The 24829-nt window shown below is 44.8% G+C and overlaps 1 protein-coding gene across 1 annotated transcript in view; it reads right to left on the bottom strand.

Moving 5' to 3' along the window:
• LOC134346924 (solute carrier family 12 member 9-like) overlaps positions 1–24829 on the bottom strand; it is a 107308-nt gene that overhangs the window by 28258 nt on the left and 54221 nt on the right. The window contains exons 2-8 of the mRNA XM_063048784.1: positions 24128–24262; positions 17650–17793; positions 15219–15518; positions 12543–12650; positions 6314–6425; positions 3838–3995; positions 1686–1768 (exon numbers count right to left, since the gene is read on the bottom strand). Of these exons, the coding sequence (XP_062904854.1) occupies positions 1686–1768; positions 3838–3995; positions 6314–6425; positions 12543–12650; positions 15219–15518; positions 17650–17793; positions 24128–24262 (1040 nt within the window). The remainder of the gene's footprint in view (positions 1–1685; positions 1769–3837; positions 3996–6313; positions 6426–12542; positions 12651–15218; positions 15519–17649; positions 17794–24127; positions 24263–24829) is intronic.

Genomic DNA, 24829 nt, shown 5'->3' with positions numbered 1-24829 from the left:
TAATAAATCATCCATCATGGAAGGCAGAGCAGAATTGATGGGCTGAATGGCCTAATTCTGCCCCTTTGTCTTATAGTCTAAGTGTTGCAGCTCAGCAGAACGCAGTCCTAGCCCCTGGATAAGCGTACCACCCACGGAGAAGCTGATTTACTGTGACCATCCTTACTGCTTAGCAACACACATAAAATGCTGGAGGAACTCAGGTCAGGCAGCATCTATGGAGGGAAATGAACATTTTGGGCCGAGCCTCTTCACTTTGTTTATTGACTTGAACAGACTGGCTTCTTTATTGTGCTGTAACCTGACTCACATTACACACTTCTTGGGGTGGAGATTTGCAAAGAGGATCAAAGAGGTGCAGTCAGTAGAGCTACCACCTCTGCATCAAATCCATAGTTCTATTCCGATATCCGGTGCAGTCTGTGCATTCGAGTCTTCCCTGTGTTCCTCCGGTTTCCTCAAACATCCCAAAGGTGTTTGGACAGCCCCAAACAGTCCTTCCAGGTGAGGCAACACTTCATTTGTGAATCTGCTGAGGTTATCTATTTTGCTCCTGACGCTCTACATTGGTGAAACCTGTCAAAAATTGGGGGGCCGCTTCGTCGAGCACCTCTGCTCCATCCGCCAAAAACGGAACTTCCCAGTGACCAAACATCTTAGTTGCAATTCCCATTCCTGGTCCCATATGTCAGTCGGTAGCCTCTTATTGTGCCAAGAAGAGGCCATCTCATATTCCGTCTGGGTAGCCTCCAACCTGATGGCAATTTCAATTTCTCTTTCTGGGGGGAAAAATATTCCCTCGCCCTCCCCCTTCTCCTTTTCCCCATTCCGGCCATTTACCTCTTCTCACCTGCCTATCACCTCCCCCTGGGTCCACTCCTTATTCCCTTTCTCCTATAACCCATTCTCCTCTCCAAACAGATTCCTTCCTCTCCAGCCCTTTACTTTTCCCACCCACCTGGTTTCACCTATCACCTTCGAGCCAGCATCCTTCCCGTCTCTCCACCTATTCTGATGTCTTCCGCCTTCCTTTTCAGTCACCCTTGGGCAAGGTGTGACACCTGCTTAGCCCTCCCACTACGATCAATGTCACGTGAAGCGGTGGGAGGTAGGGGTGGACGGTCGTGTGAGCAGTTGGTCCATATCACAAGTCCTGCTTATGTGACCACTGACGCCAGACAGACAATCTCTGAAGAGTATTGTTAATGACTGGGGTCATCTGTCTTGTAAAGACACTGCCCAGAAGGCGGCAATGGTAAACCACTTCTGTAGAAAAAATTTGCCACAAACAATCATGGTCGTGGAAAGACCGCGATCGCCCATGTCATATGACAGGGCACATAATGATAACAGGGCAGTTTTATAGAAAACTTAAATTGACCAAAGAGTAATAAGGGAATCTCAGACAAGTGAGGCTTGGTATTGGGCAAAAAGCCAGAAAAACCTCCAAGTACCTTCATGACAATCATGCAAATCATGGCAATGGTTTGCCTAATTCCTATTTTTTAAAAAGACATTTCCTCAGCTAAAATGGACAGACTTTTATCTAGTTAATAGTTTATGGGACTGGAGACAGATCACTCGTAACATGAGTAAAGGACAAAGCAGGCACAAGAGGGTGAATGGTCTCCTTCCTCTGGCCCTGCATTCCAAAGCACAACCTCCCAAGATGACGAAGGTCCTACCTGAACCAAGAACCAGGTGTAGAGGACAGCCATCCAGGGGTTTCCTGTCTTGGAGGTTCTCTTTGCAGGAGACAGCAAAATGCCTGCATGGAAAGCAAACCATTCTCATTATCCCGAATTCCAGGGCCTCTTCAACTCCAGTCTTATTGGCTCTCAGACACACAACAGCACACCACCACCCCCATTAAAAAATGTTTTGTCTCCCAAACCCAACACCAATCCCCTTTCATTGTCGAAGTTTGATAACAGCCAGCTAGATCAGTTAGATAAAAGTACTCGATACAGCCCAGTACATCACAGATAAATCCTCCCAACCATTGAGCACATCCACATGAAGCACTGTTATAGGAAAGCAGCATCCATCATCAGGGAATCACACATCCCAGGACGTGCTCTCTTCTCGCTGCTGCCATCAGGAAGAAGGTACAAGACGCACACCACCAGGTTCAGGAACAGTAATTACACTAAACCATCTGGCTCCTGAACCAGGGTGGATAACTTCAAACACCACTACTCTGAACTGATTCCACAACCGACAGACTCACTTTTAAGGACTCATGATCTCTTTATTTGCACAGATTGCCTTCTTTTGCATGTTTGCCCGTCTTTGTCTGTCCGTGTATTGTTATTCGTAACTTCTGTTGCATTTTCTTTGGCCTGTAAATGCCTGCTAGAAAATGAACCTCATAGTACATGGTAGCAAGTATGTACTTTGATAGTAAATTTACTTTGAACATTTCTATACTTCACAACCTGGAATGGGTGGGGAGGAATGGAAAGGGGTGAAGCTTTGACATCAACACAGGAGCTGGAATTCATGGCCTCTTCCTGGAGCTTTATAACTTCTTATCATGGGAAAGAATTTGTTTTCCTCTCCTGGCTGCCTCTGGTACAAAGTGGCTCATCATTGCCATGAGACTTAGGAGCAGAATTAGGCTATTCAGCCCATTGAATCTGCTCCTCCATTCCATTATGACTGGTTTATTGTCCTTCCCAACCTCGTTCTCTGCCTTCTCCCCGAGACCTTTGACACTCTGACTAATCAAGAATCTATCAATGTCTGCTTTAAATATACCAAATGATTTGGCCTCCACAGCCACCTGTGGCAACGAATACCTTAGATTCTCCTCCCTCTGGCTAAAGAAATTCCTCCTCATCTCTGTTCTAGAGGGACATTCTTGTATTCTGAGGCTGTGGCCTCTGGTCCTAGAGTCTGCCACTACAGAAAACATCCTCTCCACATCCACTCTATCGAGTTTGTTCAGTGCCACGTCGTATGATATAGACTATCATGGTCTTTCCATGACAATGATTGTTCTTGGCAAATTTTTCTACAGAAGTGGTTTGCTGTTGCCTTCTTCTGGGCATTGTCTTTACAAAACGGGTGACCCCAGTCATTATCAATACTCCTCAGAGACTGTCTGCCTGGTGTTAGTGGTCACATAACTAGGTCTTGAAATGTGCACCGGCTGCTCATACGACCATCCACCGCCTGATCCCATGGCTTCACATGACCTTGATCAGGGGGGTTAAGCAGGTGCTACACCTTGCCCTAAGGTGACCTGCAGGCTAGTGGAAGGAAGGAGCGCCTTACACCTCCTTTGGTAGCTGCATCTCCGCGCCCCCGCCCCCCCCCGACACCCTATCTATCTCTATCCAGGCCTTTCAATATTTGATAGGTTTCAATGAGATCCTCCTCTCATTCTTCTAAACTCCAATTAGCCAACATCCACACTCGGTACAGGGAGAACACATCAGGCAACTTTATCTAGTTTTAGGATTTACATGAAGATCTGATCATATTTTAGGTTATATTTATGCAGAAATGAAGAAAATTCTACAGGATTCACAAAATTTCTAGCACCACTGTAGGAAGAGAAATAGGCCATTCAGCCCATCAAGTCTGCTCTACCATTCCATTATGGCTGATTTATCATCCCTCTCCACACCATCCTCCTGCCTTTTCCTTGTAACTTTTGACACCCTGACTAATCAAGGACCTTAAGAATCAAGAAAACATAGCGTGAGAGTTGAAAGATGCTGCAAGAGAGGGCTCTCAAAATGGTCCAGCCATCTCTTAAAATCCGCTGAGCTCCCTCCCCAAAAACATATCCACGATGCCTTCCCGAGACTCGATGGAGAGTTTGCTCACCAAACAGGTCATCTCTGGCCAGGGCATGAAGGATCCGCGATGCTCCTATCAGAGTGCTCATGGAGGCAGAGAGAGAGGCCGCATACATTCCGATGACCACAAACGGCGGCCAGATATTGATTTGCCGAAAGAAGCCGTAATCTCCTTGAAGTAGCATCCTAGCCAGTGATGGAGAGAGAGAGAGAGAGAGACAAAAAGAAAGACCACGTGACCATAAGATATTGATGCAGCTATAAAGAGGCAAGATAGCGGGTATATCTCATTAGGAGTTTGAGAAGATTTGGTTTGTCACCTAAAACACTCGAGAACTTCTACAGATGTACAAAGAAGAGAATTCTACCTGGCTGTACCACCAACTGGTATGGGGGGACGGGCACTGCACAGTAAGTAGCAGAAATTTATAAAATTCATCAGCTCTGTCATGGGTACTAGCCTCCATAGTATCCAAGAGACCTTCAAGGAGTGGTGCCATCATTAAGGACCCCCTTCTCCTAGAGCATGCCCTCTTCTCATTGTTACCATCAGGGAGGAGGTACAGGTGCCTGAAGGCTCACACTCAATGATTCAGTAACAACTTCTTCCCCTCTGCCATCTGATTTCTGGATGGACATTGAACCCACGAACACTACCCCACTACATTTTTTATTTCTGTTTTTTTCACTATTTATTTTAACTGAACTATTTAAAGAGAAATTCAGCTTTATTTCTCAAGGTTTATCATGTATTTCAAGGTACTGCTACCGCAAAGTTAACAAATTTCACGACCTATACTGGTGATATTGAACCTGATTTGGCCATTTGGATCATCGTGTCTGCTCCGCCATTTCATCATGGCTGATCCATTTTCCCTCTCAACCTCCTGCTTTCTCTCATTATCCCTTCGTGCCCTGACCAGTCAAGAATCTATCAACCTCTGCCTTAATTATACCCAAGGACGTGGCCTCCACAACTGGCTGTGGCAACGAAATCCACTAAAGGTGAGATCCGTTAACGGCCAGCAGGGAAACATTAGCTGGAGTGATCCAGGCACAAGGCCAAGAGAAACAAGTGGGGTAAGTCCAGCTTCGGGGAGATCAAGCAAATTCCATGCGCCCCTCTTGGGAGGAGCTAGATGGCCAATACAAGGGGACATAGTAAATAACAGGCAACATCTCCGGGTAACGTGATTTCTCTCTGTATCAATTGCTCATCAGTGATACAGGTAACCCTGGGATCAGGTTTAAGATCAGCCGCATATGTCATGAAATTTGTTGTTTTGCAGCAGCTGTACTTTGCAAAGCACAACTTTTAAAACTGTAAATTACAGTAAGCATATTCAGTACATATTAAAAAGTTAAATAAGCAGTGCAAAAAGCAGGGAAAAAAAGTAGGCAGGTAGTGTTAATGGGTTGAATATCCATTCAGAAATCAGGTAGCGGAAGGTAAGAAGCTGTTCCGGATTCATTGAGTGTGCGCCTTCAGGTTTCTGTACCTCCTCCCTGATGGTAACAATGAGAAGAGGACATGTCCTGGGTGATGGGGGTCCTTAAAGATGGACGCCACCTTTTTCAGGCATCACTCCTTAAAGATGTCCTGGATGCTGGGGAGGCTGGTGCTCATTATGGAGCTGACTGAGTTTACAACTCTCCGCAGCTTTTCCCAGTCCTGTGCGGTGACCCCTCCCACCCAATACCAGATGCTGATGCAGTAACCACGTTCTGGCAGTAGAACAGAAATTGACCCCTATGAAATTCACAAATTACCAACTAAAATCTTGGATGCAGAATAAAAATTCACTCTACTAAAGAGAGTAAATAAAAGAACTAATTTCTTCTCAGCTACAATTCTGCATATCCAAAGTAACACACACAAAATGCTGGAGGAACTCAACAGGTCAGGCGGCATTTATGGAGGAGAATAAACAGTTTCGGGCTGACCCCTACTGTAAAGAAGTTTTAGAAACCTAGTTTTGGAAAAAGAATCAGTAATTTTTTTTTAAAAATGCTAAGTCAGTCACGGTTGTTGCAGTTACTGTCCCCTTCCTGACAGCATGAACCAGTCTGCCCATTTTCCTCGAACATCTCTAATTAACAAGGCATCTTCACCCACAGAACCGCTACACACTAGTTTTTTTTAAAATTTTCACACCGTTCTTTGTAAACTCTAGAGACTATTGTGCATGAAAATCCCAGGCGATCGACAGTTCCTGAGATATTCAAACCACCCCATGTGGCACGAACGATCATTTCACGGTCAAAGTTACTCAGATCACATTTCCTCCACATACTGATGATTGCTTGAAAAATTGAACCTCTTGATCATGTCTGCATGCTCTTATTCATTGATTTGCTGCCACATGATTGGCTGATTAAATGTTTGCATTAATGAGGTGTACAGGGGTACCTAATAAAGTGGCCACCCAGTGTATTTTCTGTGTTCTACACTCAAGGCTCCCAAGACACCCAATCTGCCTTCTCAAAAACCGCGAGCTTCTCACCTGTCACAGGTGAAGCTGACCATGAGGAACAGCAGGAAATAAACCAGCAGGGTGTAGATCACTGCAATGATTGTCCCTTTAGGAATGGCATAGCTCGGATTCTTCAGGTCCCCTGGAAAAGAGAAAAGCCTGAAGCAGCCCAAAGACCAGCATTCAATCTGTATTTAAAATGCACACAAGACGAAGAACTTCTCTGGTACCCCCATCTGTTAGATCCTGGTCTTTTCGCAATACTTTGGAAGTCAGGCATAAAACTTGTTGTTCATGGCTGTTTTACAAGAACATAGTTAGCGTAACACAATTACAACTCCAGGACCTGGGCTCAACACCTGCTGCTGTCTGCAAGGAATCTGTACATAGATTCTCTTTGTGACCATGTGGGGTTCCTTCGGGCACTTCAGTTTCCTCCCACATTCCAAAGACGTACTGTAATAGTGTTACGATGACCACTAGGCTACAATGCTACCCCGACAGACAGTGGTGGGTTAGATCCCGGGAAGCACCCTAATCTAGCATAAACAAAATGGAAAAACTTCAGTAAGCAAACCTCGGGATGCAGAACACTTGACAATGTCAGCACTCCGGAGTGCAATGCGTCTTTAAGAACCAAATGCACCATTTGCCTTTATCATGATATACGGTTGTATCAGGCACATTCATCATTAGGTGCCACGGTCTTTCCATAACCACAATTGTTTTTAGCAAACTTTTTTTTTAAAACAGAAGTAGTTTGCTATTGCCTTCTTTCTGGGCAGTGTCTTTACAAGACGGATGACCCCAGTCATTATCAACACTCTTCAGAGATTGTCTGCCTGGCATCAGTTGTCATGTAACCAGGTCTTGTGATATGCACCGGTTGCTCATACGACCATCTACCACCTGCTCCCATGGCTTCACACGACCCCGATCGGGGGGCTGAGCAGGTGCTAAACCTTGCCCAAGTGTGAACTGCAGGCTAGCAGAGGGAGGGGGCACCTTACACCTCCTTTGGTAGAGACACATCTCCACCCCACCATACTATCTAACCTTAACAAAAAAGTTGTTCATTTGATGACATCATAAAAGGCAGGTAGCAGTGAAAAAAGGGTCCTGGATATACCAAGTGAGGTTTACCGTTGATGAACAGAAATAAGGGGAGTAAATTATTGGCTCCACCTACACCATACACTGGAGGGAGTTTATCATTCACACGTTTGAACTATGTTTTTAAAACACCATCAGTGAAAAGTTTTCACTATGTTTTCACCATGAAAAGGCCATCAGTTACTCCATAGGTGGTGTTGGGACACATTCTGGAATTAGGGTATATAGCAATTATTAACTTCAGCAACCAATCTTTAGATCTGAATATGGATTGTAGATTATATTTAAAATGAAGCCCTGGACAACAGTTTCCTGGAGCTGTGCACATAGGGTCATTGAAAACCAGACAATGCTGATAAACATTCATTATGGGTGTCTGGAGTGTGGGTGCAAAGGAGGTGTGTGAAAACAGTATGTAATTCAAAGGAAGCATTGTAGATACATTGTAACTATAGAATTGTCCTTTGATCTTTAGCATATAAAATGTCATGTAATGTTGGGTCGAACGGGCCTCTTCCTCCAGAGAGTGTCTCATTTTGTTGAATAAAAGACTACTTTTATATCTACCAGCCACATCTCTCTGGTGACATTGTTCACGTTACAACAGAGGGCATTTACAATATCAAGTGTCAGGATAAGAGTTCAACAGGTTTAAGAGATTACAGAAACATATGCAGGAAAGTGTCCCCATCTTAGATACATAAAACATGAAACTGGATAACACAGTACAGGATCTTTGGCCCATGATCTTGTGCTGACCATTTAACCTGCTCCAAGATCAATCTTACACTTCCCTCCTACATAGCCCACCAATTTTTCTATCATCCATGTGCGCATCTTAGAATCCCTTAACTGTTCCCTCTACCACCACCCCTGGCAGGGCGCTCCATGCACCCATTACTGTTTTAAAAAAAACTTGCCTCTGACATCACCTCCCCCCAATCATACTTTCCTCCAATGACCTTAAATGTATGCCCCTTTGTATTAGTTATTTCCGCTCTGGGGAAAAAAGGCCTTGACTGTCCACTCTATACCTCTTATCATCTCACACACCTCTATCAGGAAGCTACTGACACGATGAAGGAAGATGTGAACACCACCACAGGAGGACCTACATTGTTGCTCTGAATGCCAGCAGCGTCACGGGTAGTAGAAGTGACACCTCTAATAAGTCACCTTTCATCCTCCTACACTCCAAAGAGGAAAAAAAAGCCCTAGCTGGCTCAACCTATTCTCATAATCCAGGCAGCATCCTCAGTAAATCTCCTCTGTACCCTCTCTACAACTTCCACATCTGTCCTATATATGAGGCAATCAGAAAATGAACGCAATACTCCAAGAGTTTTAGAGTTGTAACATTACCTCCTGGCTCTTGAACTCAATTCCCGACTAATAAAGGACATCACACCATATTCTGCCAACTTTGAGGGGTCAATGGACGCAAATCCCAGGATACCTCTGTTCTCATACAGCTCACAAACAGGCCTTTCTGCCCATAAATGCCTGTCTGTCCATCATACATCCATTTACACTAATCCTACCTTAACCTATTTTGTTCTCCCCATACTTCCATTAACTACCTACAAGTTCTACCGCACCAACAACACAAGGGGGAATTTACAGCAGCCAGTTAGTTTACTCATCCAAGAGGATCATAACCTCTTCATGGTTCGGAGGCTGGTGAGCCTCAGTGACCCGGAGAGCTATGTTGACTGGAGGCAAGGCTTTATGCTTTGGCTCTTGGTAGGGTCACCCATGCTGAACAGGTCAAAGGTTAGAGGCCAAATGAAGTGTGGTCCACCGGTTCTCTAAGTTCGGAGGCTCAGCTCAGGGCTAACAACCCTGATTGGTCAAGTAAAACTGTTCAGAGATTGAAATGAAGAATCCTTCCATATCTGTGTGCGATGGTATGGACAGACAGAGATGGAGACCTTCATTGCTGCGTTAAATGCCAGTAACATAACGGGCTGGAAGTAAGGCAGCTTACTGACTCGCACTTCTTTTTGGCGATGAGGGAGGAAACCAGAGCACCCCGGGAAGCCCTCACACTCACAGGGAGAATGTACATGTTCGACACTGACAGCACTGAAGGTCAGGGTTGAATTCACACTGCTGGAGCCGAGACAGCTGTTCTCACAGTGCCACCTTCTTGAATGGAAGTGAATGGCCTCCAGATCCCACTTCCATACTGGGAAGTGGCAGGCTCTAAGCAAAGTCTCACAACAGAGGTATTTAGGGGATTTCAGATCCTATGAAGCTGATGTACTTTCAATGGCCACATTACTAGCTATCTGCTGTACCCTATATAGAGGCCACTGTTTGTATTTATGTATGTTCGTGGTGTTCTGCTGATATAACCTACCCACTTCCAGGTTCGATGTGTTGTACGTTCAGAGATGCTCTTCTGCACATCAATACGTGGTTATTTGTGTTATTGTCACCTTCCTGGCAGTTTGAACCAGGCTGGCCTCTCTCATTAACAAGGCATTTTCACCCACAGGACTGCTGCTAACCAAATGTGTTTTTTTCTGTTTGTTTTTCGCATCATTCTCTGTAAACTGTAGACCAGGTTCCCTACTGGGAGACCATGGATGCCTTCTGTTAATGGTAGGGATCCATGCCATAAAAATAGTTGGGAACCTCTGCCCTAGAGACAGCTGTGTGTGGAGGGCAGCACAATGCTTTACAGTACAGGTGACCCGGGTTCAATTCCCACCAATGCCTATAAGGAGTTTGGACATTCTCCCCATGACCACGTGGGTTTCCTCCCACAGTTCAAAGGTGTACTGCTTGATAGGTTAATTGGTCATTGTAAATTATCTTGTGATTAGGCGAGGGTTAAATCAGGGGAATGCTGGGCAGCACGGCTCAAGGTGGCTATTCTGCGAGATAGGTAAGATAGACAAGATAGACAAATTAGATCTATAAAATCCCAGGAGATCAGCAGTTTCTGAGATACTCAGACCATCCTGTCTGGCACCAACAATCATTCCACAGTCAAAGTCACTTTGATCACATTTCTTCCCCATTCAAGTGTTTGGCCTGAACAACAACTGAACCTCTTGACCATGTCTGCATGCTTTTCTGCATTAAGTTGCTGCCACATGATTGGCTGATATTTGCGTTATCGAGGTGTACAGGTGTACCTAATAACGTGGCCACTGAGGGTATGCCTTCCAGTAGCTGAGCAATGGAAACCACGAAAAATTAGGTTCTACAGTTATGGGAGGCAACATTGATTTGGGATGGGGGTGGGGTGTGGGTGCAAGGGGAGAAGAAAAGGGGCACAAAAAGTATTTGAACACAAAGTATGGTACCCTGGTACTTTGTATTCCTTCCCCTCCCCCCAACTTCTTATTCTATATGACATAGGAGCAGAATTAGGCCATTCGGCTCATCGTGGCTACACTATCATTCCATCGTGACTAATATATTATCCCTCTCAATCCCATTTTCCAGTCTCCTCCCCATAACCTTGGATGTCCTGACTAATCAAGAACCTATCAATCTCTGCTTTGAATATACTCAATACTTGGCCCCCACAGCCATCTGTGACAACAAGTTCCACAGATTCACCACCCACAGGCTCTACGGATGATGAAGAAAACCTTGAATCCTGCCAGAGATGGCGTAGTGGACAAAAGAAAGAAGATCCCCACTGGCTAAATGGACATCCCTCTATTCTGAGCTTGTGCCCTGTGGTCCTTGAGTCACCCAATATAGGAGACATCCTCTCCATGTTCAGACTGTCTAGACCTTCCAATATTCAATAGGCTTCAATGAGATGTCCCCCCTCATTTTTCTGAACCCCAGCAAGTACAGGCCTGGAGCCACCAAATGCTCCTCATACATTAACCCTCTCATTCCCAGAATCCTTCTCATGAACCTCCTCTGGACCCTCTCCAAAGTCAGCTCATCTTTACCTATACAAGGAGCCCAAAGCTGTTTGCAATACCCCAAGAGCAGTCTGACCAATGCCTTATAAACCCTCCGCATTGACATCCTTGCTCTTATATTCTAGTCCTCTTGACATGAATACATACATTGCATTTGCCTTCCTCACCACCAACTCAACCTGCAAATTAACCTTTAGGGAATCCTGCACGAGGACTCCCAAGTCCCTTTGCACCTCAGATTTTAAAAAATGTTTTCTCTGCTTAAAAAATAGTCTACACCTTTACTCCTTCTATCAAAATGCATGACCACAGACTACCGTACACTGTTTTGCATCTGCCACTTCTTTGCCCATTCTCCCAATCTGTCAAGTCTTCCTACAGATTCCCTGCTTCCTCAACATGACCTGCATCTCTGCCTGTCTTTCTATTATCTGCAAACTTGGCCACAAAGCCATTATTTCCAACGCACAAATTGTTGACATATAACATGAAAAAAAAAAGCGATGCCAATACTGACCCCCGTCGAACACCACTTGTTCCCCAGCAGCCAACAGACCCTCTTTATTCCAGTCCTGATGAAGGGTTTCCATCCAAAACTTCGACCGTTATTCCCCTCCATAGATGCTGTCTGTCCTGCTGAATTCCTCTGGCATTTTGTGTGTATTGCTCTGGATTTCCGGCTTTTGCAGAATCACTTGAGTTTTAGAATTCTATCTGAGCAAGGTTCTAGATGGAGGCCAATTAATCTGACACAGTTGGGCCAAGTGTTTTTCTGATCCTCATTGGAGGACAGGTTGAGTTGGCTCGGGCTTTTCTCTTTGGAGCATAGGAGGATGCTAGGTGACTTGACAGAGGTAGAGTGGGCAGCCAGAGGTTCCCCCCCAGGGTGAAAATGGCTAATACAAGGGGGCAAAACTTTTAAATTGTTTGGAGGAAGGAGAGGATGCCAAAGGTAGCTTTTTTATTCAAACAACAGAATGGTGTCTATGTGAAACACACTGCTAAATGTTGTGGTTGAGGCAGATACCTCAGGGACATTTCAGAGACTCTTAGATAGGCCCATGGATGAAAGGAAAATGGAGGGCTATGGTTCATCATAGGGAGGAAGGGCTAGATTAATCTTGGAGTAGGTTAAAGGGTTGGCACAACATCATGGGCCGAAGGGCCTGCACTGCTTCATCTTCTATGCTCTTATTTGAGTGAAGAGTGGAAGGCAGGGGAGAGACCACACACAGACGAGAGATATTTACCCGACATGTTGGATCCAGCCATTATACCAGTGCAGCCGTTAAACATCACAGCAAACACCGTGGCAAATGTCATGAGGGTACCAGTGGTGTAGTCTACGGAGTAGTTATCTGGAAGACAAAACAAAATACTGCTCAAAGGCTGCACTCAGAAGCATCCACATGACCCAGTCCCACATCGCCTACGCAATTCTTGCAGCAGGACAGGGAAGTATTCTTGCCCCCCCCCCCCCCGCCCCACCACAAATCATTCCTCTGTGGCAAGGTTAGAAGAATAGCCAAACTACTGCCCAAGGTTCCCCAAGACAAAGAACTGTAGTTTCTGGGAAACACTTAGTAAGTCAGGCAGCTTCTCTGAAAAGAGGGAAAAAAATTACTGTGTTAGATTGTAGATAATAAATTCCTTTTGGGCAACCTCCAACCTGATGGCATGAAAACTGACTTCTCTAACTTCCAGTAATCAAAGGACTCTTCATCTGATGCTCTCAGTATTTATTGCTTATTTATATATTATTATTATTATTTCTTTCTTTTTGTATTTGTAGAATTTGTTGCCTTTTACATATTGGTTGAACGCCCAAATTGGTGCGGTCTTTCATTGATTCTAATATGGTTGTTATTCTATTATGGATTTACTGAGCGTGCCTGCGAGAATATGAATGTGACATACAGATACTTTGATAATAAATTTACCTGGAACTTTAATTTCTCCCACATATCTTTGTTTCCTCCCCCTGCCCCGCAATCCCCATTCGGACTTCCCTCACCAATCACCTTATAACTTCTTCCCTTGTCACCTCTCCCCCACCCATCTTCCCCCCCACTCCCCCACCATCACCTGCTGGCTTTTACTCCTTCCCCTCACCTCACCTTCTTATTCCGGCATCTGACCCCTCCCTTTCCAGTCCTGATGAAGGGTCCCAGCCCAAAACAACGGTCTCAGCCTGAAACATTGACAGTTTATTTCTCTCCACGGATGCTGCCTGATCTCCTAAGCATTTCCAGATACGTTCAAATGTTATTTCCAAAACTAAATTTCTAATACTCTTCAAAATTTTGTAATGTCTCAAGGAGATCAACCCATTCCAAACTCAAGCAGCTGGGTAACAGCTTCCTCCCCCAGGATGTGAGACTTCTGAACACACAGTATCACCCAGTTCATTCATTATGTGCTGTATCGGTGATGTGGGCAATCATGGTCTTTCTTGGCAACTTATTTTACAGAAGTGGTTTGCCAATGCCTTCTTCTGGGCAGTGAATACAAGACAGGTGACCCCAGCAATTATTAACACTCTTCAGAGATTGTCTGCCTGACATCAGTGGTCGCATAACCAGGACTTGTGATATGCACCAGCTGCTCATACGACCATCCACCACCTGCTCCCATAGCTTCACATGACCCTGATAGGTGGGGTGGGGGGGTGGGGTGCTAAGCAGGTGCTACACCTTGCCCAAAGCGACCTACAGGATAGTGGAGGGACGGAGCGCTCCCCCTCCCAGCCCCGATCAGGGTCATGAGAAGTCATGGGACCAGGTGGTGGATGGCCATATGAGAAGCCGGTGCTTATCACAAATATCACAAGTCCTGGTTATGTGACCACTAACACCAATATTGATAATGGCTGGGGGGCGGGGGGTCACCCATCTTGTAAAGACACTGCCCAGAAGAAGGCATGGGCAAACCACTCCTGTTGAAAAAGTTGCCAAGAACAAACAGGGTCTTGGGAAAGACCATGATTGCCCATGTTATAATGACATGCCACATAATGAATGAAAGAACCTCAGACTGCTCGTTCCTACCCTCTATAAGCCCAGTCTTAATGAAGAGTCTTGGCCTGCATCACCAACTCCTTATTTCACTCCATAGATGCTGCCTGACCTGCTGAGTTTCCCCAGGATTTCGTGTGTGTTGATCCAGATTTCCAGCATCTGCAGAATCTCATGTTTAACATACAACTCGTGTTTTAATTGCTTATTCCTTTCAGCCATGCTTACAATGACAATTAGGTCCTTCTGATCACAAACACCTCTCGTGAGAAAAGCCATAAGACAAAGAACAAAATTAGGCCATTCAACCCATCAAGTCGGCTCCACCATTCCATCATGACTGATATATTATCCCTCTCAACGCCATTCTCCTGCCTTCTCCATGTAACCTTTGACATCCTTACTAATCAAGAACCTATCAACCTCCGCTTTAAATATACCCAATTGTGAACTCCACAGACACCTGTGGCAATGATTTCCACAGATTCACCACCCTCTAGCTAAAGACATTTCTCCACATCCCTGTTCTAAAGAGGCATCCCTCTATTCTGAGGCTGCATCCTCCCTACTGTAGGAAACATCCTCTGCATACCCACTCCTTCTTGGCCTTTCAATATCTGATTGGTTTCAATGAGATCCCCCTCCCTCCACCGATCATCCTTCTAACTCCAATGAGTACAATCCCAGAGCCATCAAACACTCATTATCTTTCTCGTGAACTTTCTCTGGACCCTCTCCCATGCAGAACATCTCTTCTTAGATGAGGGGCCCAAAACTGGCAGTATTCCAAAAGCAGTCTAACCAAGACCTTGCAAGCATTCTTCTCCTATCTCACATCACCACTCAGCTCTTTGAATGAAGAAACTTAAGTCAGAAGTTCCTAGTCTGGAGACGGACAGGAAAGGTGCTTACCCGCGAGGTTCCGCCGCAGTGTAGCCAGGTTGAAGCCCGTGTAGTTGGTGTGGATGAGCTGGCTGGTGTTCCCAGACTGTCTAACGATCCAAACGGTCTTGGGGCTCACGGCAAAGAAACTGATGAAGATGGTGATGAGCACGATGTGGACCATGAGAAAGATCAGGAAGCTGGTCCTGGCGTAGATCTGGGCTCCGACCAGGCAGACTAGCAAGCACAGTAATAAGATACTCGAAGCGTAGAGGACATTGTAGAGGTAGCTTTGTGGGAGGACGTGGATACCTCTGTGGTCTGTTTCTGCTGCAAGGGGTAGTTGGAGGACAAGGGTTCAAAGATTGAGAAGCTACTTATTTTGTAGGAGGAGAAAGAAGCCATTTAAAGGAGCAACTTTATTCATCACAAATGTTGGAAACCGCTGTCTTTTTTTAAATACTTTTTTTTATAAGATTTGTACTTTTCAAACAACCTCATATTTTTCACACTCACCGGCAGAAAGCGGTACAGCAGTTAAACTAACGATTTATCACCTTTCACACATCAAAGTTGCTGATTTATCACCTTTCTCCTTTCTCATTGGCTAAGTGTTAGCACATTACCCACGTGATGTAGTTGTTTCAATTGTGTAGCCTATTAACTAGTTTATCACTATCTAAGGAATTTTCCTCAACTATTGAAGTGATAGATTTTTTTATAGAAGCACCATCTTTTATTCCTTTGCCTTAGCATTGATTACCGTCTTAGCAGAGTGTCTCAGCTCTTTATTTAGTTTGCTTAGTACTTGTCTGTTTGTTTGTACTCTGAAATAAACTGCAATCGTGGAATTAAGACTGCTTGTCATTTTTGACTCCTAGAAGATCCCGAAGGATCAGAAATTAAACAGAGACTCAATACAAATGTTTGCATACATTAGGAATTTGGTGTGTTCGTGTGATCTTAAACAAAGCCCACATGACGTAGCTTTGCAATCCTTGGGAGATAAACTAGCATAGTGGTTAGATTACTGGACCAGAAGACAGATTTGGACTATTGATCCAGAAATAAGTTACAAAACATCTGAAGTTATACTGAAATAATTGAAATTAGGAATTAAAATACAACTCTCAGTTAAAAGTCGCCACAGATCTGCCAAACAGTAAAAAGCAACTGGTTCACCAAAACACTTCCCTGTGCATGTTGCTGGGACCCAGGGACCGGGACTATGGGGAAAGGTTGGACAGGTTAGGGACTTTTTTCCCTGGAGCACTGGAGATTGAGAGGAGATTTGATAGAGCTATACAAAATTATCCTATAAATAAGGTAAATGCAAGCAGGCTTTTACCACTGAGGTTGGGTGAGACTAGAACTAGAGGTCATGGGTTGAGGGTGAAAGGTGAAATGTTAAAGGGAAACATGAGGAACTTCTTCCCTCAGAGGGTGGCCGCTACAGGCAGGAGTGTTGGATGCAGGGTTGATTTCAACATTTAAGAAAAGTCTGAATAAGTACATGGATGGGAGGGGTGTGGAGGGATATGATCCAGGTGATCGATGGGACTACGTAGAATAATAGTTTGGAGTGGACTAGATGGGCCGAAGGGCCTGTTTTTGTGCTGTAGTGCTCTATGACTCTACAGAACTCCAGACCCACATGCTCCATATCTTCTGCCTTCTCACACCTAATTTCCAGCTTTGGCTCAGGGCAACCAGAAATCCCAAGTTAATAGGAGGTGGATACAGGATAAGAAAAGCATTTTGCAGTTGTTGTTCCATTGCCTGGGAGATTAGGGAGGGGAATGTTGCCCTACATACTTGGATTGCAGAGTCAGACTTATCAGTTTACATATTCTGGAGACGGGGTGCTGGAGGCTCCTAAAATGTTGAGCGTATGTCTTCAGGCTCCTGTACCTAAAGGTAGCAACGTGAAGCGAATATGTTCAGGATAATGTAGGGCCTTTTGAAGACGTCCTCAGTGCTGGGGAGGCAAGTCCCATGAAGGACTTGGCCGAGTGTTCAGAATTCTACAGATTTTTCCAATCCTATCCTATCCCCTCCATACCAGATGGAGATACCACCAGTTACTATGCCCTCCACAGTACATCTGTGGAAATTTGCGAGAGTCTTTAGTGACTCATCCAGCTCCATCATGAGCACTAATCTCCAAGCATCGAGGACATCGTCAAAAGAGTTTAAGGTTTGTAACTTATTGGCCAAGTCTTTTTAGTTCCCTTAAAGATCTGGTGAAGAATGCCAGTCATTGTTCAATGTGGGTGATCACATCAACAGGCAGAGGAAGGCCTAATTTCCAAATCCTGCAAAATGTGGTCACATTCCCTTGTCCTCAGAGGGCAGTGAACCCAGTGAGAATGGGATGAATGGCCACACCAAGAGTGCGGCTTCAATACTCTGTCACACCAAAACAGGCAATTTAGTATTCCCCATGCCACAGGGGACTCACCTGCATTTGGGAGCTCTCCAAATACATCCAGAATAGCCTCCACCAGTCCCAGAATATAAACCGCACAGGAACAGACATTCGCAAGGAAGAACATCAGCCCTATGCTCCCGCCGAACTCTGGGCCCAACGTCCGGCTAATCATAACTGCAGACAAAAGTGTAAAGGAAACCAAGCCAGGCTGTAGAGGGTGGGAGGGGGAGGGGGAGGGGAAAGGAAAGGAACATCGACCACATGCTGGGAGATGGGATAGATTTAAGTTAGCACCCAGACAGCATGGGCTGCAGGCCACACTCCCATGCTGAATGGCAAGTGGCTACTGACCCATCTGGCTGTGCTCAAGACAGTCCAGGCCAAATGGTTGTCATTGTCAACCAGTGGTCCTTGGGGAGTGGAGAAGGGACATGGAGCCACCTAAAGAGCTCCTGGATTTTCGGACTGTAAGACCACATAACCATAAGATATGGGAGCAGAATTAGGCCATTTGGCCCATCGAGTCTGCTCTGCCATTTCATCATGGCTGATCCATTTTCCTCTTAGCCCCAATCTCCTGCTTTCTCCCCGTATCACTTCATGCTCTAACTAATCAAGAGTTTATCAACCTCGGTATACAATACAGCACACAAGTCTTTGGCACATGTAAAAAAAAAATTCTGTAAAGCGAAGATGCTTTCAAAAATCATCAAATGAAATGTTTCTAAATATTAAAAAAATACAAGAGCAGTATACAGTAAAAAAAATTAAATCAAATCAATATTTATTGTGACCACCTTTTGCCTTTAAAACCACATCAGTTCTCTCAGGTACACTGTTGTGCAGTTTTATAAGAAAATCAGGTGGTAGGTTGTTCCTAGCACCTTGGAGAACGTGCCATGGTTCTTCTGCAAAATTTGCCTGTCTCACTTGCTTCTGTCTCTCCAGGTAATCCCAGACAGCCTCGATGATGTTCAGATCAGGGCTCCGTGGAGGTCATAACATCTGAATCCATATTTTTAAAAAAATACAGGGTGCCTAAGTCTTTTGTACAGTACTGTAGAAGTAGAATTAGGACATCCAGCCCTTCGAGTCTGCTTCACCAATCGACCATGGCCAATTTATGACCCCTCTCAACCCCATTCTCACGTAACCTTTGACGCCCTTACTAATAAGAACCTTTCAAACTTCTGCTTTAAATACACCCAACCATTCCCAGGGATTTGTCTCCAGCACCAAAAGCCTTTCAATTACCAAAATTAAGTCAAGTCAATCAGACCCCAAAGTCTTAACCTGGCGACCTTTGGCCACCATACATTTCATCTGATTCATTTAACTAATTCCTACAAATACATGAATTGCATACGTCATCACACTGCCATGTTATACGTGCGCACCTTGCTTAAAGTAAAGACGAGTTCAACCTACATTTCGGACTCCAGCGTCTTCTTTTGAATTAGTTTAATGTTTTGAAGTTACAAAACAGAACAGGATTATTCTCCTTGGTGTCACGACAATTCTCAGCAGCCTTCAGGGAAGATAACAGACTAGATCTTCACAATAAAAAAAAAGGGGCAAAATTAGAGCAAACAAAAGGAATTCTGCAGATGCTGGAAATTCAAGCAACATACATCAAAGTTGCTGGTATCATTGCCAAATAGAGGACTTTTTTTAAAAAAAAGAGGCAGAGATTAAAAAGTTAACAATAAGCTCGAAAGAAGGCAGGGAAAATTTACAAGAATATTACCAGGACTCAGGGCATTAGCTAAGAGCTGAATGGATTAGGATTTTATTCCCTGGTGTAGGAGAAAGAAGGGAGATTTTATACGATATACAAAATTATGAGGTGAATGCATGTAGGCTTTTTCTCTTCTCAGGTTGAGTGAGACTAGAACAAGAGGTCATAGGTTTGTGGTGAAAGGTAAAATATTCAAGGTGAAACTTCTTCACTCAGAGGGTGATGCAACTTCTATAGATGTGTAGTGGAGAGTGTTTTGAGTGGCTGCATCATGGTCTGGCACGGAAACACCAATTCCTTTGAATGGAAAATCCTACAAAGGGTTGTGTATTCAGCCCAGTGCATCATGGGTAAAGCCCTCCCAACCACTGAGGACAATGGAAATCAGCATCCATCAACAGAGATCCCCACCACCCAGGCCATGCTCTTTCTCAGTTCTACCATTAGGTAGAAGGTACAAGAGCCTCAGGACTCTCACCACTGGGTTCAAGAACAATTACTAGCCCACAACCAACAGTCCTTGAACAAAAGGGGATAACTCTGCTTAACTTCACTTGACCCATCATTGAAATGTTCCTACAACCAATGATCATCTCACTTTAAGGACTCCTAACCTTGTTATCTCATGTTCTCATTATTTATTGCTATTTATTTATATTTGCATTTGCAGAGTTTGCTGTCTTCAGCACTCTGGTTGATCTTTCATTGATCCTGTTATAGTTATTATTCTACAGATGTGCTGAGTGTGCCCACAAGAAAGTGAATCTCTGAGTTGTATGTTGACATCTATGTACTCTGATAATAAAAGTTACTTCAAACTTTGAAGTGTGAAACAAGCTGCCAGTGGAAGTGGTAAACACAGGTTCAATTGCAACATTTAAGAGAAGTTTGGATAGGCACATCGATGGGAGGGGTCAAGAGTACTCTGGTCAGGGAGCAGGTAGATGGGACTAGACAGATGACCAGGATGGAATAGACTAGATGGGCTGACGGGCTTGTTTTTGCTCAATGGCTCTAAAAGATGTGGGGAAAGCATTGTTAAAAAAAGTGGTAGGGCTTGGAAGCCCCTGCCGGGGAAGTGCTGGAAGCAGATATGATAGCAATATTAAAGCATTTCGGTGTACATGAACAGAGAGGGAATGGACAGATATAGACCATGTGCAGGCAGACAAAATTATTTTAATTTGGCCCCATGGCCATCATGTGCTCCAGGAGAAGTGGTTACTGGCCCATCTGGCTAGGCTCAGGAAGGCCAATGTCCATTGACCACTGTTACCAGCTACTGGTCCTTGGAGAGTGGGGTGGGGACATTGAGTCACCTGAAGGACTCCTGGATGTTAACACACACATTCAAAAGGGACGACAGACTTTCGGGAAGGTACTGCAGGATACATGAACACAGGTCGCTCGTGGTGGGGAACACCCCGGCATAGTTCTGGGAGAGGAGGTGAGCATTTGCCAGAGTCCATACCACCTACCAGTAGGACAACCCTCATTCTGTACTCCGCAAATTTTGCCTCAACTTCTGGCCCCACCCTTTCTAAAAACCTCGGGCAAAGATCTGGGACTTTCCTGAAGGGGCAAGGCGGAAACTGAATCCAAGTTCCGCTGTGCCTTTAGGCAAGTTACAGATCATCACTACTCCAAACAGTGTGGGGGGGGGAGGGGGGGTTCTTCATGTTCCCTTTGTGCATGTGTTTTAATCCTAGGAGCAGCAGTAGCTTCTCGCTACAAACCCATGAGATGCAGGAGCAGAATTAGGCCATTCAGCCCATTGAGTCTGCTCCTCCATTCCATCATGGCTGATTTATTAACCCTCCCTACTACATTCTCCTGCCTTCTCCCCATAACATCTTTACTATTTAAGAACTCATCAATCTCCATTTTAAGTGTACCCAATGACTTAGCCTCTACAGCCGTCTGTGACAACGAATTCCACAGATTCACCATCCACAAGCTAAAGAACTTCCAGCTCATGTCTGTTCCATAGAGACGTCCTTCTATTCTGAGGGTATGCCCAGGAGCGCTAGACTCTCCCACTGTGAGAAACATCCTATCCACGTCTATCCCATGTAGATTTCAATGAGATTCCCCCACCTCCCTGCAACCCCACCTGCTTCTGCTAAACTCCAGTGGGTACAGCCCCTGAGCAGACTGTTAAGTACAGGGCTCATGGTATTACGTGAGATACTAGCATGGATGGAGGGGGTCTCCTTCTACAAAACCATCAAACTCAAATTTATCAACACCCTCTTCCCAAAAGAGTATCCCCAACTTTTCTGAAATCTTCCCACCCCCAACCTCCTTGGAACCATTGAACCAATGAACCTCCAGGCCTGTACCCCGCCCCCCACCTTTAAGCCATTCGGTCTGGTGGATGCAATATCCCAGCTATAGTTCAGTGTCAGCTTTATACCCACAGAGCACTGCAACACAGAAAAAGGCCCTTCAGCCCATCTAATCCATGCCAAACTACTATTCTGCCTAGTATCATCAACCTGCAGCAGGGACATATCCCTCCAAACCCCTCCCATCCATGTACTTATCCAAACTTCTCATAAATGTTGAAATCGAACTAACACCCACTACTTTCACTGGCAGCTCGTTCCACACTTGCACCAGCCTCTGAGCAAAGAACCTCCCCTTAGGTTTCTCTTAAATATTCCACCTTTCACCCTTCACATACAACCTCTAGTTCTAGTCTCAACCAACCTCACTGGAAAAAAGCCTATTGCATTACCCAGATAACCTACCTGCTTATGGAACCCAATCCCAATTCCTTTAGCATCCACCTTCAATGTGCCTCACCTCAAGGTATCTGAATCAGAGCTTCCTTTAGACCAGGGGTTCCCATCTTGGGGTCCATGGGCCCCTTGCCTAATGGTATTGGTCCATAAAATAAAAAAGGTTGGGCTTTCCTGATACTGCTGTCCAAATGAGGAGATGCTGGAGGCAGTGTAGCGTGGTGTCCGTGCTCGATGGGGGTGGCTTCTCCATCGGGGGTGGCTTCTCCATCAGTGTTGCCCCCCAGTGCTCAACTGGTGGAATTACAGGCTGGGTTGCCAGGAACCATCAATTTGTGGGACTAATTGCTCAGGGTCTTGGACTAAAAATGTCGTTTCTTGCGTGACTATGTTTTCTTTTCTCTCTTTCTCACTATTTTGAATGTGTTTTGCATCTTGGCACCAGAGGAACGCTGTCTCGTTCTGCTGTATCCATTTATAGTTGAATGATAATTAAACTTGATTTGATTTGAACCTGTGCTTTACACCCACATTAGTCTGTAGGGTCTTGTATTTATCTGAATGTGTAACAGTTCACAAGATAGATTGACGCATACTATTTTAATTTTACTAGCGTGGAGAAAGCAAGACCTTCCTGCCATTGAGCACATCTACAAGGAGTGCTGCCACAAGAAAGCAGCATCCATTATCAAGGACCCCCACCACCCAGGCTATCTCCCTTCTCACTCCTGCCATTGGGCAGCAGGTACGGGAGCCTTAGGTCCCACACCACCATGTTCAGGAACAGAAATCACCCCTCACCCATCAGGCTCCTGAAGCAGTGTGGATAACCTCATTCACCTCAGCACAGAACTGACTTCACAAACTACCGTCTCACTTGCAAGGATTCCACACCTCACATTCTAAATATTATTTATTTTTCCTTTGTTATTATTTGCACAATTTAGTACATAACAGCACCGTCCAGGCCCTTCAGCCCATGCTGTTGTGCCGACTTTTTAACCAACTCTTCCAGGGTCAGCCTAACCCTTCCTTCCTACATAACCCTCCATTTTTCCATCATCCAAGTATCTGTCTAAGAGTTTCTTAAATGTCCCCAATGTATCTGCCTGTACCACCATTGCTGGCAGGGTGTTCCACACACTCACCAAACGGTGTTTAATAAAAAAACTACCTCTGGCATTATTTCTAAATAACGTTGATATTGTACTCAGAAATAGAACACAGAGCACCACCGCATGGTACAGGGCCTTCATTCCATGATGTTTTACTGACATACTGCATGATCAATCCAACCCTTCCTTCCTACATAACCCTCTGTATTTCTATTATCTATTTATTTACTGAGGTACAACACAGAATAGGCACTTTTAGCCCTTCAAGCCATGCCGCCCAGCAATCGCTGATTTAACCCAGCCAAACTACAGGACAATTTACAATTACTAATTAACCTACCAACCGGTAGGTTTTTAGACTGTGGGAGGAAACAGGAGCTCCCAATGGAAACCCGCAAGGTCACGGGGTGAATGTACAAAAAATCCTTGCAGGCAGCGGCAGGAATCGAACCTGCAAAGCATTGTGCTAACCACTACGCTGCCACCATGTGCCTATCTAAGAGTTTCTTAAATGCCTCTACCAGCACCCCTAGCAGGGTCTTCCATGCACCTACCATTCTCTGTGAACTTACCCGAGACATCACCAATACACTTTGCTCCGATCAACTTAAAATTTTGCCCACTTGTATTAGCATTTTCTGCTTTGGGAAAACATCTTTCTTTGCTTTCTTTGTAGCTTTTCATAAATTCTACTAAATTTAAATTCAGTTGTATTTATTTTCCTTCCTGTAAATATCCACAAGAAAATGAATCTCAAAATAGCATATGGTCACACACACACACACACACACACTCTTTGATAACAAATTTACTTTGACTTTGAGAACATTTGGCAGAGTTAACTAGAGTCTCTGGAAGGCCCAGAGTTTTTGAAGACCCTTCCGCGGTGGACGGCTTTGGTAAAAGGATACAGTAAGCTCCACCACCTTTCACCGCTCCATTGGTGGAGATCGCGCACACTGATAACACTGTCAGGCTAATGATGACGTAGGCCACTACCAGCATCAGCAGCGCTTCAAAGAACCCTGCCTGGCCGATGACGAAGCCTAAAGAGAGGAGAGAAAGAGACAGGCAAAGTCAGCAACAAGCAGGCAAAGATAACAATCTTGCAGAATCGGGTTAAGAGCATTAGACATAGGAGCAGAATTAGGCCATTCGGCCCATCGAGTCTGCTCTGCCATTTCATCATGGCTGATCCATTTTCCTCTCGGCCCCAATCTCCTGCCTTCTCACCGCATCCCTTCATGCCCTGACTAATCAAGAATCTATCGACCTCTGCCTTAAATATACCCAATGAATTCCACAGATTTACTACTCTCTGCTAAAGAAATTCCTCCTCATCTCCTTTCTGAAAGTCTCTCTATTCTGAGGCTGTGTCCTCTGGTCCTAGACTCTCCTACCAGAGGAAACATCCTCTCCACATCCATTCCATTGAGGCCTTTCAACATTCGATAGGTTTCAATGAAGTCACCCCTCATCCTGAATTCCAGTGAGTACAGGCCCAGAGCCATCAAATACCCTTCATAGGATAAGCCTTTCATTCCCAGAATCATTTTTGTGAACTTCCTTTGAACCTTCTCCAACACCAGCACATCCTTTCTTAGATAAGGGGC

The sequence above is a fragment of the Mobula hypostoma genome, chromosome 5 (genome assembly GCF_963921235.1).
Source record: "Mobula hypostoma chromosome 5, sMobHyp1.1, whole genome shotgun sequence".
In the NCBI taxonomy this organism is placed as follows: domain Eukaryota; kingdom Metazoa; phylum Chordata; class Chondrichthyes; order Myliobatiformes; family Myliobatidae; genus Mobula; species Mobula hypostoma.
The sequence above is the reverse complement of the archived record's forward strand: the minus strand, read 5'-3'. Positions and strand labels throughout refer to the sequence as shown.